This window comes from Taudactylus pleione, unplaced genomic scaffold (genome assembly GCF_031769625.1).
Source record: "Taudactylus pleione unplaced genomic scaffold, aTauple2 ptg000040l, whole genome shotgun sequence".
NCBI classification, from domain to species: Eukaryota; Metazoa; Chordata; class Amphibia; order Anura; family Myobatrachidae; genus Taudactylus; species Taudactylus pleione.
This window is the reverse complement of record NW_028284442.1, coordinates 2,934,507-2,951,975: the sequence shown is the minus strand read 5'-3', so window position 1 is coordinate 2,951,975 and position 17,469 is coordinate 2,934,507. Positions and strand designations below refer to the sequence as shown.

At 38.8% G+C, this 17,469-nt stretch overlaps 1 protein-coding gene across 1 annotated transcript in view; it reads right to left on the bottom strand.

Annotated features, from left to right (window-relative positions):
* Positions 1–17,469, bottom strand: part of CFAP54 (cilia and flagella associated protein 54) — a 399,494-nt gene that overhangs the window by 81,480 nt on the left and 300,545 nt on the right. The window contains exons 57-60 of the mRNA XM_088453676.1: positions 14,473–14,599; positions 10,529–10,687; positions 9,253–9,361; positions 7,872–8,001 (exon numbers count right to left, since the gene is read on the bottom strand). Coding sequence (XP_088309802.1) covers positions 7,872–8,001; positions 9,253–9,361; positions 10,529–10,687; positions 14,473–14,599 — 525 coding nt within the window. The remainder of the gene's footprint in view (positions 1–7,871; positions 8,002–9,252; positions 9,362–10,528; positions 10,688–14,472; positions 14,600–17,469) is intronic.

Genomic DNA, 17,469 nt, shown 5'->3' with positions numbered 1-17,469 from the left:
CCACGGTCCAGTGCATAATTCAAAGGAGGCCATGGTAAACACGGTGCTCCAGCACTGGATAGCACCAGGTTTTAATGCAGCAGCTACAGCATACGTAGCATCATGCCAGGTGTGTGGGAAACACAATCCAGGACAGACAGTAAAAGATTTGATGGACCATATCAGGTTCTGTTGACTACACCAACTTCAGTGAAAGTTGGAGGAAAGAGCACGTGGATACACACCTCACATTGCAAGAAGTTGACGGTCAAGTTTGAATCACCATCATGAATCCTTTTTGTGTGATAATGTTGGCTATACTTAGTCTAAGGGTATTGCACACACACCAGGGGACAACAGGAGGACAAATAGAGTATTCTAAGGTAGTCTATGGTAACCAGACTTACCAGTTACACAGATTTAATGTATCCTGGTCAGGAGGTTCGATATATATAAAAAGTTGGGACAATATAATATAAGGCATCTCTACTGGGCACCAAGGGAGCATGATAATATTACTATCATAAGTGGAATAAAAATTAAGTGTTGTACTGAAAAGTTTACGGGCTCTAAAGGATTTAAGAAAACATGGGCATAGGGTATTCAGTGTGTCAGTAGTACGGACCCTGGTATACCCATAGGAAGCCCAACAACTATAGAAAGAGCTGTAGTGCTAGTTTACACTAATACCATGCAATTGCCAAATAATTCAGTAATAATGACAAGTATGTACGTCCTAAATAGCAAGCCAACTGTCGAAGCTGGATTATTGGCTGAGACAAGATCAGTTTAAAATTGAATCGCAGCGACACCATCTTGCGACTGGCCACAAGACGCCCGTCTTGGAAATGAGATCGCAAGACGCCATTTTGCGAATAGCCGCCTAAGCGCCATTTTAGATAAACTCACACTTTAGTACATGTGGCAATATTACTATTAGCATCATGCGATTGCATCTGTGACCATCGCCATAAGTTACGGTGATTCATCAAAAGCCCATTTCATGACTTTACGTGGTTTGGGTGCAGTGGATAAAGTGTATATTATTATAATTCCCCTAAAGGATATATTTCAGAAATGGCTGTACAGTATGTCAAAATTGGATTGCATTAGCTGAACAGAGCAAATGGTCACGTGACAACTAGCTTGTGTAGACAAGCTTCCTGGACATAACGTCTGCTCTCACTCCAGGTGGTCCTGCTCAAATACAGCAAGAGGGTTGTTTGTAGCACCTTACATTAGCAGGCTTCCTACAATAAAATACCTTCAAAGTGTAGCTGTGCTAATTTGCATTTACACAAGAACCTGGGAGAACAAAGGATTGTACTTTTGAGCCTGGGAAGGGTGGGGGCTGCTGAGAGAGGGGGGCGTGTGGAACTATAAGGCTCAGCATTCCACACTGCTAGGTGTTCACTTAGTTTAAGTGAGATTTAAGTGCACCATTTCTCATACACGCATTAATACGCACAATTGCGCTGGTAACTAATTGCATATTAGCGAATGCATAAGATCCTGTATGAAAACGCTGTTTATTAGCTTCATGCGCACGCATCTGCCCCAAGTTAACTAGCATCTTTACATCACACCCCGCATACTTACACATTACATATTCACATAAAAGGTTTAATAAGCTTTAAGGTATAAGATTCAAGTATGCACATTTACTATAATTGCTATGAAATAAAGGTTATTTCGTAACTAAGGTTTTATACGTGATAAGTAAGCCATGTTTGGAATTGTACTGATGCATACATTCTCAACAGTATTCCGGTACCATCGGTGTGGAAATCGCATCATGCATTCTCAACTTATGGACCGCAGAGACTTCAAGCAACAAAATGTACATAATATGAACAACTGTTAGGATGATTGCATGAGGCAGGAAACCAGAGGCCCCCAGTTGTGTCTATTTGAATCAACCTGTTAAATGCCTTGTAACATATGCCCTCTCTGTTACGACCAATGGTATTAGCAACAAACTTCTCTATTGTGTTGTTTATTTCTGGGGGGTATAAATATGCTCTGACCCTGGGTTCCTAGTCTTTGTGCTGAATGCTGAGTGACGAGGGGTTTCTTGCTGGTGCCTAACATCTGGACCAGAGAGCGCTGCGTATGTATAATTGTACTTGGGTCTGTATAATTTCTTTGCGCTAAGATTATATGAGGATCATAGCGTGTAACTGCTGTACTTTTACTTGAATAATACTTTGTGCTTTGGAACCACATGTTCTAGGTCTGGAGTCTTTATTTACTGGATGACTGTGTACGCAAATTAGTGTCACCCTTAGAGGTTTATAGGAAGGATATTAGAAGGTATAGGCAGGGGTATATAGAGGTTCAAAGGCAGTATCCTTACCACTATAAGGAATGACTCACTAGTTAAAGTTCCCTCCACTTGTGTAAATGTGGGTACCCAAAGACAAACCACTATATTAAGATTTAATATTTCTTTCCCCCCAGATCCAAAATGCTATAGCAGACAAAAGAGAGAATGGTATGATACATTGCTAGGAGCATCAGGTACAGGTATAGGGTTACTTAATAGTATAGATATAGAAACTTTAGCCAGCAAAATGAGTAATGCAGGAGAAAATATGAGAAGATTAGTTACAATGCAAGCTACATGGATGCCTACAGTATTTACCCCACACAGGCCAGTATATCTTGGGATAATTAATATTTACAGGAGTTCAATAGCACATTGTTTAACACTTTACCTGTCAACAAATGTTTCTGAGCTGTTTAATTGGACTGAATGTTCTCTCAGAACCATGCATCAAAATATGCAAAAGGGTAAAGCACAAACACAGTTAATGACAGGTAACGAACAAGTATACAGAAGGATGTTTAATATATCTTCTTTGTTATGGATACAAATTCAAGGAAAGATACTGATAACTTTTGCACGGGTGAAGTTCATGTGTATAATGTCACACAGAAACAGGTTATGTGTAAGTACTTCATCTTACCAGTCCCCTTGTAGACAACTACTGGAGGCACTCAGTTGTGGACTCCCCAGATGAGAGGTACACACATAGACACCAGTAATAGGACACATGACTTATCCCTATTCACTGATACCGATGATGGATTAGTATGTCCTCAGCAAACAGAGCTATATGAGCCTTGTAAGTTAGAACACCCAACCAGTGTATGCAACTGAGAATTGCATGATAAAGAGGTGGATATGTTTATAGAGGTAGAGCCTCCGGTTGTATGCCTAGTCACATATGATATGAATACAACTTCCCTCTATAATTTACCAAATCCTTTTTCCGGATGCTTATTTAACGTTACACACCTCAGGTGGAAGAACACTACTTATGTGTTCTATGCGAAGAGACAAGAAGATGTACAGTTTGAATTTCAGGTGACTGAGATACCTTCCCATAACCTTACAGTTACAGGTATCATTAATGCCATTAATAATACAGAAAAACTTGATCACCACTTACAGAAAGTAAACTATTGTGCCCATCATGCACAAATACAGATAATTGTAGAAGCAGAGAAATTGGTGGAAGTAACCACACAACTAAAAGATAAATTACAGCCCCATTGGTGGGATGTGTTCACAGGTAACTCACCTTCAGTCAAAAGGATGTTTAGTGGTCTCATTCATCCAGTAATCGTTATAATCATTGTATTAATTTTGCTCATTTTGTGGAATTGCTATCTATTTTATAATTTTAGGAAAATGGTAAATAAAGCATCTGCACTGGTAGGGACTCTCTTTGTCACACATAAGAAGAGTGCCTCCGAGAGGGAAAAGTGTTCAGCGTGTGAAAGAATTACATTGATCACACCTGAGAAGAAATGTGTTTTCTGTAGTACTGATGTTGGAAGAAACCCCTCTTTCTAGGGAAAGATGCGCCGGGATTCTTGGTATTCAGGTGATGAATGATGGTAGCATCTACTTGCATAGCATCATTAGGGTGACTATGGAAGTATTATAGTTACTATGAAAGCCATGACTCCAGTAAGGGAAAGATAGTATGTTTTAATAAAAAGAGGGAATTGTGAGAGTCTATAATAATTTATAGTGTTTATTTAAAACATACTGTATGATTCATCAGTATTTATGAGAAAAAGCCATTTTCCTTTACACAAATATCATGAGATTGAAGCACATTACGGTATACTGAACAAGCAGCTGAAGGAGAGCAGCAGCTGAAGAATCCCAGAATAGGTTACTAAGTCTGGACACTGAAGAAACGACAAACTGAAAGACACATTGACACATCCTATGTTAAAACCAATCATATGTATTCTTTTCTGTCAAACCATTTTTGGCAAATGTTTGTAACAGCAGTTTTCTGAAGGTATAAAAGACGGCTCAAAGGGGATGTGCCTCTGAGAGCTAAGTGGAATTCATCACAAGTGTGTGTTGAGTTTCCTTATCTTCCCAGCCGGCTGTAAGGAAAATTAATAAAATAGGAGCAACGTTTCTAATACCATGATCCAGGGGTAGGAAGCCTCGTCACCCCAACATTTCTGGGGGACTTGGCTGGGATCCCCAACTGCCTGTCTGTACTGACGAATATCCACTTGAAAATTTGGAACTGCAGAAGCAAATTCCGATCGGTGAGTATTGAAAAACAAATGCATATTTGCGCTTTTCAATGCTCTCTTCTGCGCTTCCTAATTAGTATTGTGGGGTTCAGTATGGATGGGCTGATCGGGGATCTATGAATATATTGTATGCCAAACCTGCTCTTTTAAAGTATAAGTTGTCTTGTCTTGAAGTGAGTGAAAGGAGTGTGATACCATGATCCAGGGGTAGGAAGCCTCGTCACCCCAACAATAGCCACAAAAGACCCCATGCATAGGGGTTATGCCCAGGGAAACTTACCACTGGCCCGAGCAGGGACCTCCAATCGGACACAGCTAGAGATGTGCCCCTACACCTCCATCGGTAGGCTTGCCATATCATCCCTTAAATTCAGGACACGTGAATTACACTGGTTCTATAGCTGATTAAAACCAGGTGAAATGGAAACTTGAAGTCAGTCAGCCACAAAACCTGTGTAATTCATATGTGTCCTTAATTAAAGGGATGGTATATCAAGCCTATCCATCAGGAACCGGCAAAGAGGGAATTAGACCTACATAAACCTCTGCTAGAAAGGACCTGATTCCTCCATCAGAACAACACAGGAACCTACACTCCCACCATCGACTCACTGACTCGATCAACTTCTGTGGGTAAGAAGGTGTTAGCAGAATTGCAGAATGCCGTACTCTGAATACACCAACGGAATTTTGACAGGCACTTTAATGAAACATTATCACTGAGGCGATTGTTGCCGCCCCTAGTGCAAAGCAGAAACCCATACATAAGATACAGGACTCTCTTACTGTATGTAATAGATATATTATATTACATCATTAGGTGGTTGCATTAAACACATAGATATTTGATGTTGTTGTATACTGATTATATTTACTGCAATTGTACAGCATCTGTATATTTTAATTGACCAAGTACATTACTTATGATAACATACTTTCTGTCAGTCATCCTTACATTGCAATATATAGCATTGAGCACCGCACCGTTGTTTCATATACTAGTAAAATAAAATTGCAATTGTGGGACTTAAATCATTTCACAGTAAATTGAAAAAGAAAATAAAAAAAAAACAGCATAAAATCAAGAAACAAGAATTTGTCACAAACCCCACAAACACTATTGATAGAAAAGCATAGTGAATTTGGCTGCACTGGCATTTACCACTTAGGGCCTGATAAATATGATGAAACAAGCAGAGGGAGGGGGAGGGGGTATTAGCCATTTGCTTATCACCTTCAATATTATGTTCTCCCTCATTAAACCTAAAACAAAACAGATTTTACCAAATCCAAAAATATTTACAAATATTTTTCTTGTCTTTAAAGTTGTTTCTTTCTATTAACTGTGTACATTAAAATGTTAATATACTGTGCTTGACTTGCAACGTAGGCTCTAGTTAAATTATACAATACCCACGTCAATAAGAACTATAAGAAATAAAAACCAGTGCTATGACGGAGTATGGCGTGGGGAATAGAAGCAGTGATGGCTAGGGGATGTAGGGAGTCATTGGTGGACTTTCTATCTATGAGAATAATCAAGTCTTAATTACTTTATAGTAGAGATGTGTGGTTCAGTTTTCCTGAAAATGAACACACCGAAATTAGGGGCTCTGGGTCGGATCAAGTCCTGGAACAGATCATTTTTGGGGTTCCGAGTATATCCGAGTCATTACATGATTTTAAATGTGTTATAAATTTTAAAGCAAACCAAAACTAAAACTGAATCCGAACCAAAACACTTGAGGGTGGTTTTGCCAAAACCAAAATATGGAGCTCTGTGCACATCTCTACTTTATAGAGGAGTGGACTAAAGCATTTAATTGCGATAAAGGTACTAGATTTCCCATTTGTGGACATACTTGTGAGATTTATTATTTAGGTAGCACATAATCTTTTCCATTGCCAACACAGATTTTGCTATGGAGCAAAAGGTAAGAATGGTGTTTCAATATCTTCCCGGTAACTTGTCTTTAAGCACTTAGCCACATTTAGGATGTGGGAGGTGAGTTTGTCAGTGTCTCTGTCATTTCCTTCTGTTGGTTTGCCTAATATGAAGAGCCAAAGATCCTTGGAGATGGGGCACTTAATGATATTGCTTAATAAGACAAATATTACATGTCAGAATGCCAAAATCTTGGGGAAGATCTATAATGGAAAAAGGAGCCAATGTATCTACAATTTCTCCAACACATTATAAAGATTGATTGGTAAATTCTAGAAGGACAAGTGGGGCTTGGTGCCATATATAGTAGATTGTATATAAGTTTTCATCTACTAAAGTTGTAATAAAAGATTTTGCCATCTATTCATGGTCCAAGGGTCTATCACAATTATTTGAGGGTTGGCATTTATCTGGACCTTTGAATTGCAAATGGTAGATATAAATGCTTTTGTTTAAGGGTCTGCAATAAAAAGTTGAAGGTATAGATATGATCCCTTTAAGGAGGGAGCTGATAAAATATTTGAGTTGTAGGTACTAAACAGTGGGCTTCTGGGGAGATTTGTCGAACTTGACCTAACATAAAAAATATGCTCCAAATTGTTACTAAATTAAATTGAATGGAATTCTGAATTACTTTAAATATATATGTAAATAAATTCCTAGCTGCATTTTTATTTAAAGGGATAGATGTAATTTTAAACATACCCTTGAAAATATGTACTAAAGGCTGGTACTCGTTCATCCTATTTTATATCTGTATATCAAGGTTTCTGTAGTTCTAGTCTAATTCATTGCGTTTGTGCTCACTGTAAATTGTAATCCTAAATAATTGCTGTACAGAGAAACTGACCATGTTTTTTATTTCTTCACATAAAGGATTTATATGAGACTCATCAAATTAATGGTATTTTGACACACTACAAATTACAATGTTAAATATATTTTATTATCTATAATTTTCTTTCTTGTTTCCAGTGCACATGAAGATTTATTTTTTTGCCTAATTCAAGATTCATCCTTTTGTTCAGCTTAATTCAAGGTTTGTGCACACTACAATCCTGTATATCAAGAGGGAAACATTGTTTCTCAGTGCAGTGTGCCACATTTGCAGTGCGAACAGGATATAACTTGGCTCTACAAGTTGCCAAGCATGTTTCATAGAAATGTTGAATAGGCAAGCTATAATTATTTGGTAAAACATTGGACCAAAATCCAAAATTTCGAATTACTGAAACAAATGTTTTGAGTAAATAAAAACTTAAGCAGCTAGCTCATCCTGGATGCAATATATAACTTAAGTTATAAAACAAAATGGACACAGTAAGATAATTAATAGCAAGGATATTTGCACTCTTCTACAATCTTCATAAATTACCTGACTTTTTGATGTTGTAGTTTCTGGGGTCTCCAGGATTTGTATACTTATATTATTTATTTTGTTTGTATCCAAGCGGCACATGTGAAGGTACACCAGTGCTATCTCCAGGTATGATTTCCTTATTAAACTATAGGAAAAATAAATGATATTCAATAAATATTTGAAATGCATGTATAAACTATCTGAAGCTGTAGAAAATATATATTTTAAATTAAAAGGATCATTCCACCCAAAATTAAAATTTAAGATAAATAAATGAAGCATAATTTACCTGGCTCTGACTGCACAATGCTTTGTTTTGATGACTGAAACAGTCATAGTTGGAGATTATGGGGTCTATGTACTAAGCCTTGGAGAGAGATAAAGTGCATGGAGATAAAGTACCAACCAATCAGCTCCTGTCACTTTACAGCATGTGTTGGAAAAATAAGTTAGGAGCTTATTGATTGGTACTTTATCTCCGTCCACTTTATCTCTCTCCAAGGCTTATGCTGGGTACACACGGGACGATCTGTTCAGCGAACGATATCGCTGAATGATCTCCCTTGAAATTCCTGGTGTGCTGGATGAACGATATTGTTCATCCACAAACCAAAGATATCATCAACGATGAATAACTACCGATCGCAAACCCCTATGGAAAATGCACAATAGTGTCCAGATTGGCCTGCATGCATGCACGATGGATGATATCATTATCGTCCAGCGGGAGCGCACATCGTTGGTATCGTTCTGTGTGTATGCACCTTTAGTACATAGACCTCCATCCTATCTAATGGAGGTGAGCATTTTTCAAATTCCTGGTAGTGTTGACAAGTCCCCTTCCCATGACGACACTTGAATTTGAAAAACACCGATCCTAAGAAGGAGACTGATGGCTTTAATAGTTTTGGATGGACTGTTAAAGCCATAGAGCTGCCAACTGGAAATAAGTGTTGAGGGAGCTGGAGTAAACATTCTCTTGTTTCGGTTATCTAACATTACAATATTTTGTAGTGTTGGGGGTAGTTATCCTTAACAAACAAAAGGAACAAAGAACAAATAATTGCAAATATTGAGTTTCAAACTCCTTAATACTTAAATTATAATTTAACAATTTCTAAACTATAAATGTTTACAAAATCCCAAACTGTAATACATCCCAATATACAACATTCAGTAACCATGGGGAGCAGTTGGTTACATGGCATGTGGATTCTTTAAATTCAGAATGGCTTATACTTTTTAATACTCTTCTGTGCCAAATCCTACCGTACAAATGTGAATTTATTGAGTCTTGGATTTTGCACAATACCACCTACATACGGTGTGTCTACGTATACATAAAAATGCACAGTCTCATGCTTATATTTTACCGTGGTGAATCTATATTCCATACCTAAAGTTTTGATCATTATTACTGCTCACATTGATAGCTTCTGAGAAAGATTTGACAGCCCAGGATTTGTCATGGTCTCCTAAGATAAACATCAGGCGTTCTGCCTTACCTGCAGTGTAGTTAAAGCCAAAGAGATTGTTTTAGAGCAATATTATAAATCTTGAAAAAACATCATTAAACTGAAATAACACCTTTAATAAAGGAAATAAGCAAATGATTGAAACAACAAATTAATTAAATATAATCATGTTATAATATTACAAAACTATACAGGTAAAATATATATTGCATGATAAAGCAAAACAGTTATTATTTTGCAACAGAATACAATACAGCATGTCAGAAGAGTCTGTGACAGCTTAATAGATTAGTTGGGTCTGTTTGCTCATTAGAAAAGTGAAAGATGGTACCACAGTTATGACTTAGGTATTTGCACAGTTATGGCTTATTTGAAGAGAACACTAGCTAGAGCCGCAATCATGAATTGCGATTACGGTTGCAGTGAGGATTAAAGGGGATTAACGGGTAAAACGGAGACGTGTTCCAGCAGTGTCTGGGATCATCTAAGCATATATCATGGCTTGAGCGTCTCAGGTATGGCGGCAATGCTGCATGACCATAGGCTCACTCAAGGAGTTGATGTTGCCTGACCTGCATCCAATGCTGCGTATGGTGTAGGCAGTTGGGGCAGATATGAAGGCTCCGATGGGCATCTCAATACAGGTGTCTTTGGTTGTTGCGTTAGCATACTTTTCGCACATCGTTAGCTGCAAAAATCACAGTTGCGGCAGCATTAGCGTACAGCTCTGAATCAGGCCCTGAGATCACTACTGCAAATGGATTGATCAACAGACCACACGTTCCGTGAAATGGCCATTTCAGTGCTGTAATAGGGTGGTGACCATGCGATCGCAGAACTCTTCTGTCTCATGGGAGGGTCATGTGAGTGCAGTTGGTGTTAAGCTGACTGATTAGTAACTCGGCACCTATGCACATTCTCCTCGACACCCCTTGATGAAAAATATATATTTTTGTTTTATTACTGTGAACTGCCCGCCACTGCAAATTTGGCGGTGGTGGGACAAAAGAGTGTATGGTGGGGGAAAGTGGCGGGACAAAAAGGCAAGGGTGGAGGTAAGAGTTGGGATAAAAGGGTGGGGTACTGGTTATGGAAAAAACATCTAATTTCTAGCAGTTTGTTTAATTTGATTGATACATTTTTTATAACATCTAAATGTAATTAGTAGTCAACTGTATTTAGTGATAAGATATAAACCTTTTAAGAAAAGCAACTCAGCTTCCAAGTCATATTCCCGAAATGTAGAGATTCTGCAGAGCTCTAAGGCTGTATTATATAGATTAAGACTTGGCAACAATTGAGATGGATTGCGGGATGTCTCAGCAGTAGAATTCACTTGGAGAGTCAATACATGACCTGAAGAACAACATAAATCAGAATTATTATTGTAGGCCTTTGTTATGTTAATCTAGGTGTAGATACGAAAAAGAGAGTAGGGTTAATGATGAAGTACCACTGGGGAAATACAATTACTGCAAGAGGTTTTTATTTTTTTAAATTGCTAAATAGTGAAATACAGATATCTCCGTGTGCTACAGGTCTTGATAAACATAACACGTCAGTGCAATGCAACTTGGTAGAACTGAGCGTATTCTTCTGCTACCTTTTACCTTCAAATGCATCTTATTCTCAAAGTGATGTGAATAGGACACAAAAGTAGTTTCTGCTGATTAAAATGATATACCTATATTCTGTGTGCGATTTGTGGGTGTATCTGCATGCGAAATGCTATGTTACAGTGTCAGTGGCTGTGAATGTAAAAAGTCGCATGAAAAAAATGCAAAATGCTACACAGTCATGGCATGGCGCAATTAGATGGGCTGTTTAACATGCAAGGAAGTAAGATGTAAAAGTTAATCTGTGTATTTTGTTTCCTAACCAACACCAATAAATACTCTGTGGTTCTGTGGCTCTTTTTTTGGTATTAATTCACCATTCTGAAACAGCAAATAGCATAATTCTATACAAAAGGTTTCATAATAAAATCTACATAATACTGCAATTTTTTTTCTTCTGCTAGTTTTTACCATGTTGAATGAAAAACATACAATGAATAGAAATAATGTGGTGGCCCAACAAGACAGACCATTTTGCCATTTTGAAAGCTAGAAAGCCATATAAAAATAAGGGGACACCTGTTTTTATTTGAACCAAGATGGGAAGAACTGGGCATTACAACCCCATCTCTGGAAATATGTCATCTTTTCTGTATGGTCGGCTGATATTATCAGGTAATCACCAGACAACAACTTTGTAGGGGGCAAATTGATTGAAATAGGGTACTCTCCTCTTTCAAATGAGTGTGCCAGAGAGTTGATTGATGCATGGATGGACTTCTTTATTGTTCAGGAGTCATTATCTGGTGATCACACTGATCAATAGGTAATAACTTGTAAGAGAGAACAAAGATTCCCCCAAAAATGTTGGTGCCAGGGTGGGGGAGATAGGGAGGCTTTCATTGTTTCCCCATACTTGAACTTTAAAAAAGTTTTTTTTGTAGTGCTGTGTGCCCTGTTATACTCAGTGACATCATCACGCACCAAGGGCCTGATTCAGACCCGCTCGCGAGCGCTGAGCGCTCGCAAGTGGGTCGACGGTGCCCTAATGCGCATGCGCACAACGGAGGAAGCTCCGTCGTGCGCATGCGCGAGACCCGCATAGCGACACTAGTGATGTCAGTGGGAGTGCTTTGGCTCTGATAGAGCCAAAAGCACTCCAGGGCTTGCGGCAGCGAGACCCTACTTCAGGGTCTCGTCGCAAGCCCGATGGTCACGATGGTCTTGACCATCGCGACCATCTTTTTGGCCGCTCGCATAAGTTGTGGGTGGTCACCCACAGCTATGCGAGCGGCCAGGAGGCCGCTCCATTTTTAGGTAGGAGGGCCCTGATTCAGAGCGAGCGCTCTGGTCAGAGCGTCCGGCTCTGAATCAGGCCCCAAGTCCTTTGTTGCCCACCGGTAGCAATTGCAGGTAGGGTTCTGGTATGTAAATGTGAGATTAGTTATCAGCATTTAGATGTACATGTGGATGAAGTGTCCCACTCATCCTTAGCACTCAAATGTTAAACAAATATTTACCATGTGGTGATTAGACGCAATAGAGTACATTAATACAATATTCCTCATTCATTAATAAATCGTACATTTTATCATGGTAAAACTTTATTATATTGTATTGATATACTTCATGTGTGGCTAGATCCCATACAGACATACTGTAGGTAGAGTATGCACCTGCTTCACTACAAGAGAGATTAGCAGTTTATGCGTCTGATTTAGGCCAGGAGATGTTGCTTCACGGTGCTAGTAATAAATGCTAAAATTACAGCACACAATTGATCCACAATATAGTAAATAAATATGGGTCTCGCACCAAAGGGGGCGTGCTGTCGATGGTGATTGAAAGCACGCCCCCATTGGAGGGTATGCCGGGGGCGTGGCTGCCCAGATGGAAGCGTTCCCATGGGAACGCCTACCGTCTGGGGCCAGCCCCACTGACATCACTAGTGATGTCAGTGGGAGTGCTTTTGGCTCTGATAGAGCCAAAAGCACTCCAAGGCTTGCGGCAGACGAGACCCTTGACCATCGCGACCATCATTTTGGCCGCTCGCTATAGCTGTGGGTGGTCAAAAGTAAGAGAGACGGCCCTGATTCAGAGCGAGCACTCTGTCAGAGCGTCTGGCTCTGAATCAGGGCCTTAATTTCATTTAGCTCAGAAAATACAACATTTTTGGAGCTTGACTGCGGGGAACATTCGCCATCTACAGGTGACATTTGTTCCCGTGCCCCCACTGCTTCCCTATAGATCCCTCCAGTACTGCTTGGCTCCTTACACCGGAAGTTAACACATGTGCAGTAGCACTGCAGAGTCAGACTCGACAGTGCTAATTTTCACTGATATTAAGGTAGCTTCGAAAGGATTCGCGGGGACAGCTGATATTCGTATCAACTGTCTCTGCGTCCGAGTAATGCTGGGGTGCTCGCGGCAAATTCAAATGTTAATTATCAAGGGCTGCCCGTATACGATATTAACATAATGAATAGGCCCCTATGACTCTATATGGGAGCCTCTGTCAATAGGAGATTTCCGTATAGGCAGTGCTATGGAAAGTCTGCCCAGAAAAACAATCAGGGGAAGAAAACGGCAGAAGCAGGTACAAAGGAGAAGAACCCAGTTAAATGAAATAGAATAGACAAGAGAGAGAGAGAAAAGCAGACAAAAATTGTAAAATAAAGAAATTCATGGTAACTGTATTGTAAAGAGACATGTCAAGAGGACATATTTGTAGGAGGGGCAAATTTTATAGTTTACAGGGGGCCACCGAACACCTTAGCACCGACCCTGAGTAAGAGGCACCACAATAATTAGCTGCAAGCTTTAACACATGCTGTACATTTTCATACATTGTTTTTTATTTGAAATATAATGACTGGTCTTATTGTTTTTAGTAAAAGGACTCAAAAACTTAATAAAAATTGTAATTCTCAAGGTGGCTGCTTTCCCCTATGAGTAGGAGAATGCTTTCCTCTTTAACTGAATAGGGGAAGAAATGTTTAACATAAACCTAATTGGGATTATTAAAGGCCACATACTGTAGCTAACACAAGCTGAAACAACCTATATCTCCTGCTGCAAAATGTTCAGTCATAAGTGTGTTATTTAAAATAATTGATTTCTAATCTTGCATACTTTGGTAGAAAAAATACGGACAGTAATATATTCAAAAACAATCATATACTGTGTCACACTTGTAATTATAATTTAAAGAGGAAAAAATGAGAATAAACCATTATACTGTAGCACTTTTATAAATGTAATAAAGAGAAATAATAACCAGTAGATAGACATATTCTCTGAGTAATTCTGCATCAGTTTGTTTCCTTCTTCCCTCTTTATACAGCTCCAAACAATTACAATTAAGGTCTTAGCGTCACAGAGAGAATAATAATAAGATGATTGATCCACTAGAGTACAGAGAAGCGCATCTCATAATCAATATGATGCAGGGTCTTGTATGGATAATTATATCTACTTTACGTGGCGTCAACAATGGTCTTTGGAAAATACAAAGGAGCTGAAGAGCTATAAACACAAATTTACTATTTGGAACTTTGTGCTAACTACAAATTCATCTAAACTTACCAATTCTCATTTTCACTTTAGCCAGTAAACTGATTTGTGGTAAATACATGTTCTTGATAGGTGGCAGAAAAGATGAAAGCACAGGTTGTGTTACATTTTGCTCCTTCATTTCCCCAAGATATGTGAGCTGCAAAAAATGATGTGAATTAATTACTAATTAAAGTTTCTACATAGCAATTTTTCTCAGTGAAACACTGAGCGGGTGACAGCGAGAAGACACTCTTGAACAAGAACAACAAAAGTAAGCCAAGCACAGTGTCCTCATTAAAACACGAGTTTCATAAATGATACCATAAAGTTAGTACAATTTCTTTGCTGTGAGACATGTACACAGGTATTATACATATCCACAGGTTTTCCAATGAAAGTCACATACACACATTCCAAAAAGGGCCAGATTCAGCAAGAATCGCAGTTGGTAATGCGTACGTAATTGGCCGATTGTTGCGTTCTACGCATGCGTATGCATCGCAGGGCGCAAACTAGCTATTGCGATCGAGACTGCGAGGCTACGCAGACCAATCGCAAAGTGATTGTCAGGAAGTGCCGTTTGTGGATGGTGAAGGGGGGGTGGTCGGGGAAATGTAGAAATGTAGGCATGCCATGCGTTTGCACGCTGTTTCAGGGGCGTGCATAAATTAGCCACTGCGAAGCCATACGCAGCCTGAGGTCTCATAGCGTGCGTGGCCGTTAGCAATTTCTGAGTAAGGTCAGGGCTTGTGCAAGTGTGTGTATGGCTCTGATGGTACACGATTGTACCGATGGTTTCACTATTCTGCTAAGTATTACGGATGTGTGTAAGGTAAAGTGGGCGTCCTTATGTGGTGCTGAGTTTGCATAGCGTTCGCAGTGGATTAGCTTGCTATCGCAGTTGAACTGCGTGTGTGTGCAGTATTGCGATCCGTAATGAATCGGGCCCATAGTCATTTAAACAAACTACAATGCAAAGATATAAAAAAATGAAATATTTTCCATGCACTTTAAATATTTTTAATTTTATTCAGATTTGGACAATTTATTACCTGCCTTAGAATAATGTGGCTCCTTTAGACACATAAAATGGCTGTTGCAAATGTGTAGGCTGCACTACATGCAACTACTTACAGTGGCAAACGCAGGATTTCTAGAGGGTTTCCAAATGTTTGATTTTAGAGTGAGTGTGGCCAGTCCATGAAGAGGGCATAATTAGCACTTATCCAGCTTTAATATGCATCATACAAAGTATATTGTGTATCATAATTCCAGCATATACAGGACCAGGGATCACAGGCAGCCATTAGATGCGTCAGTAGGCCATCCTGTCTGAGCTGAATGTATTTATTTCAGATGTGGGCACCATTCCAGAGCATTGGAACAAGTCTGGGGGAGCAGCAGAAGAACCTAGCACTGCCCTGGACATATATGTAAATATTCCACTGGATAGTGTATTATTATACAGAATTAATAATTAACCCTATTGATGGTCTATAGCAGTGCACCCCTAATAGTGCATGTTTTCCAGATTTCCTAGTTGGTGCACCGGTATATTTATTACTGGCTGACATATGTTAAAAGATCCACAGGTAGTGCTAATTATTTCATTTGTTATACTGAGAAGAACATGCAGCACTAGTAAAATTCTATTATATAGCTATTTCTATTATGGTCATGGTGTGGGCTGGGGAAGGGGGGAGGGTTTCCAGGCAATCAGAAACAAAGCCCCCCCGAGCGTTTGCCTATGATCTATAACAGGAAATACCTTTTCACACCCTTTTTCAGGTTAAAAAATTAATACAAACATCCTGTAATTTGCAGTTTTAAAAATGTTGTTTATCTTCTGTCTTGCCCAACAACACCTAATGGCGTTCCTCATTAAATCCAAAATAAAAGTTGTGCTATTTTTATATGAAAGTAATACAGTGCGTGGCGTGTGTTTGACTATTGCCATGTTTTTTGTAAATTGGGAACATTTTATCTCCTTTCATGAAATGTATTAATCAACCAAGACTGTGCATTATACACTGTTTCAGTAGAAAAAATATGTTGCTCATATGAATTAACATTTGGTAACTGACACAAACTTGAGGCCTTTATTAATGAATATAGATCTGTGATCTGTTTGTTAGAGTGACAGCAACATCAAGGTAATGTAAATGTCAGAATATGTTCTTTTGCGAATGTGATGGTAAGATGAGCAGAACGACTTTGTTATCTCTCTCAACAAAGCTTCCTCTATTCATGTCCAAATGAAGACAATGTCACCTAAACAATGTAAGTAGCAAAGAATGTCATTAATATACAGAAGATTAAGCATGAAAATATAATTTTTTCTAAATCTGTCATGGTGAGATGTGCATATGTGCCCACATAGAAATACACTGTAAACAAATAATAATTATTGTTAAGGCTAATTCCAACAATGCCAAGAAAATGTTTAAAAAGTCATGGTCTTCGTTGTCTGATTTTAATATGTGTCTGCCTGTACACACATGTACCCTTCACTGTTAAGATCCATGTGAATCAGTAAACCTCGCCCTTTACAAGCACCTGGGAAAAACCATTAAGTTAATATGAGTAACCACTATTTTGTATAAATGTGGTGCACAGTATGACTAAAGCATGATCATACACTATTAAGCCTATCATTATGCTACTGATAGACAAGTCATTATCATCTGATGAAGATGAAGAATACTGGTTTTAAATCTATAAATATGTAAGTGATAAGGTTAACATATGTATACATTTCATAATGTTAACCAGCCCTAGAATGTTCAGCCTGGAACAAAATTCCCTTGGGAAACATACATATGTTAATTAATGCTTTGTATCATTGTACACTGTAGAAGTAGTGTAGATCATCGTGGTTACAGTCTAGGCCCCACATGGGATGTAAACACTACTTACCACTACAAAGTGGCTTTCCCATACTCTAACCAATCACAACAAAGCCGCACTGTATTAATTAGAATGACAGGCAGATGCATGGCTACTTTTTTTCAAAAGGAATTTAAAGGC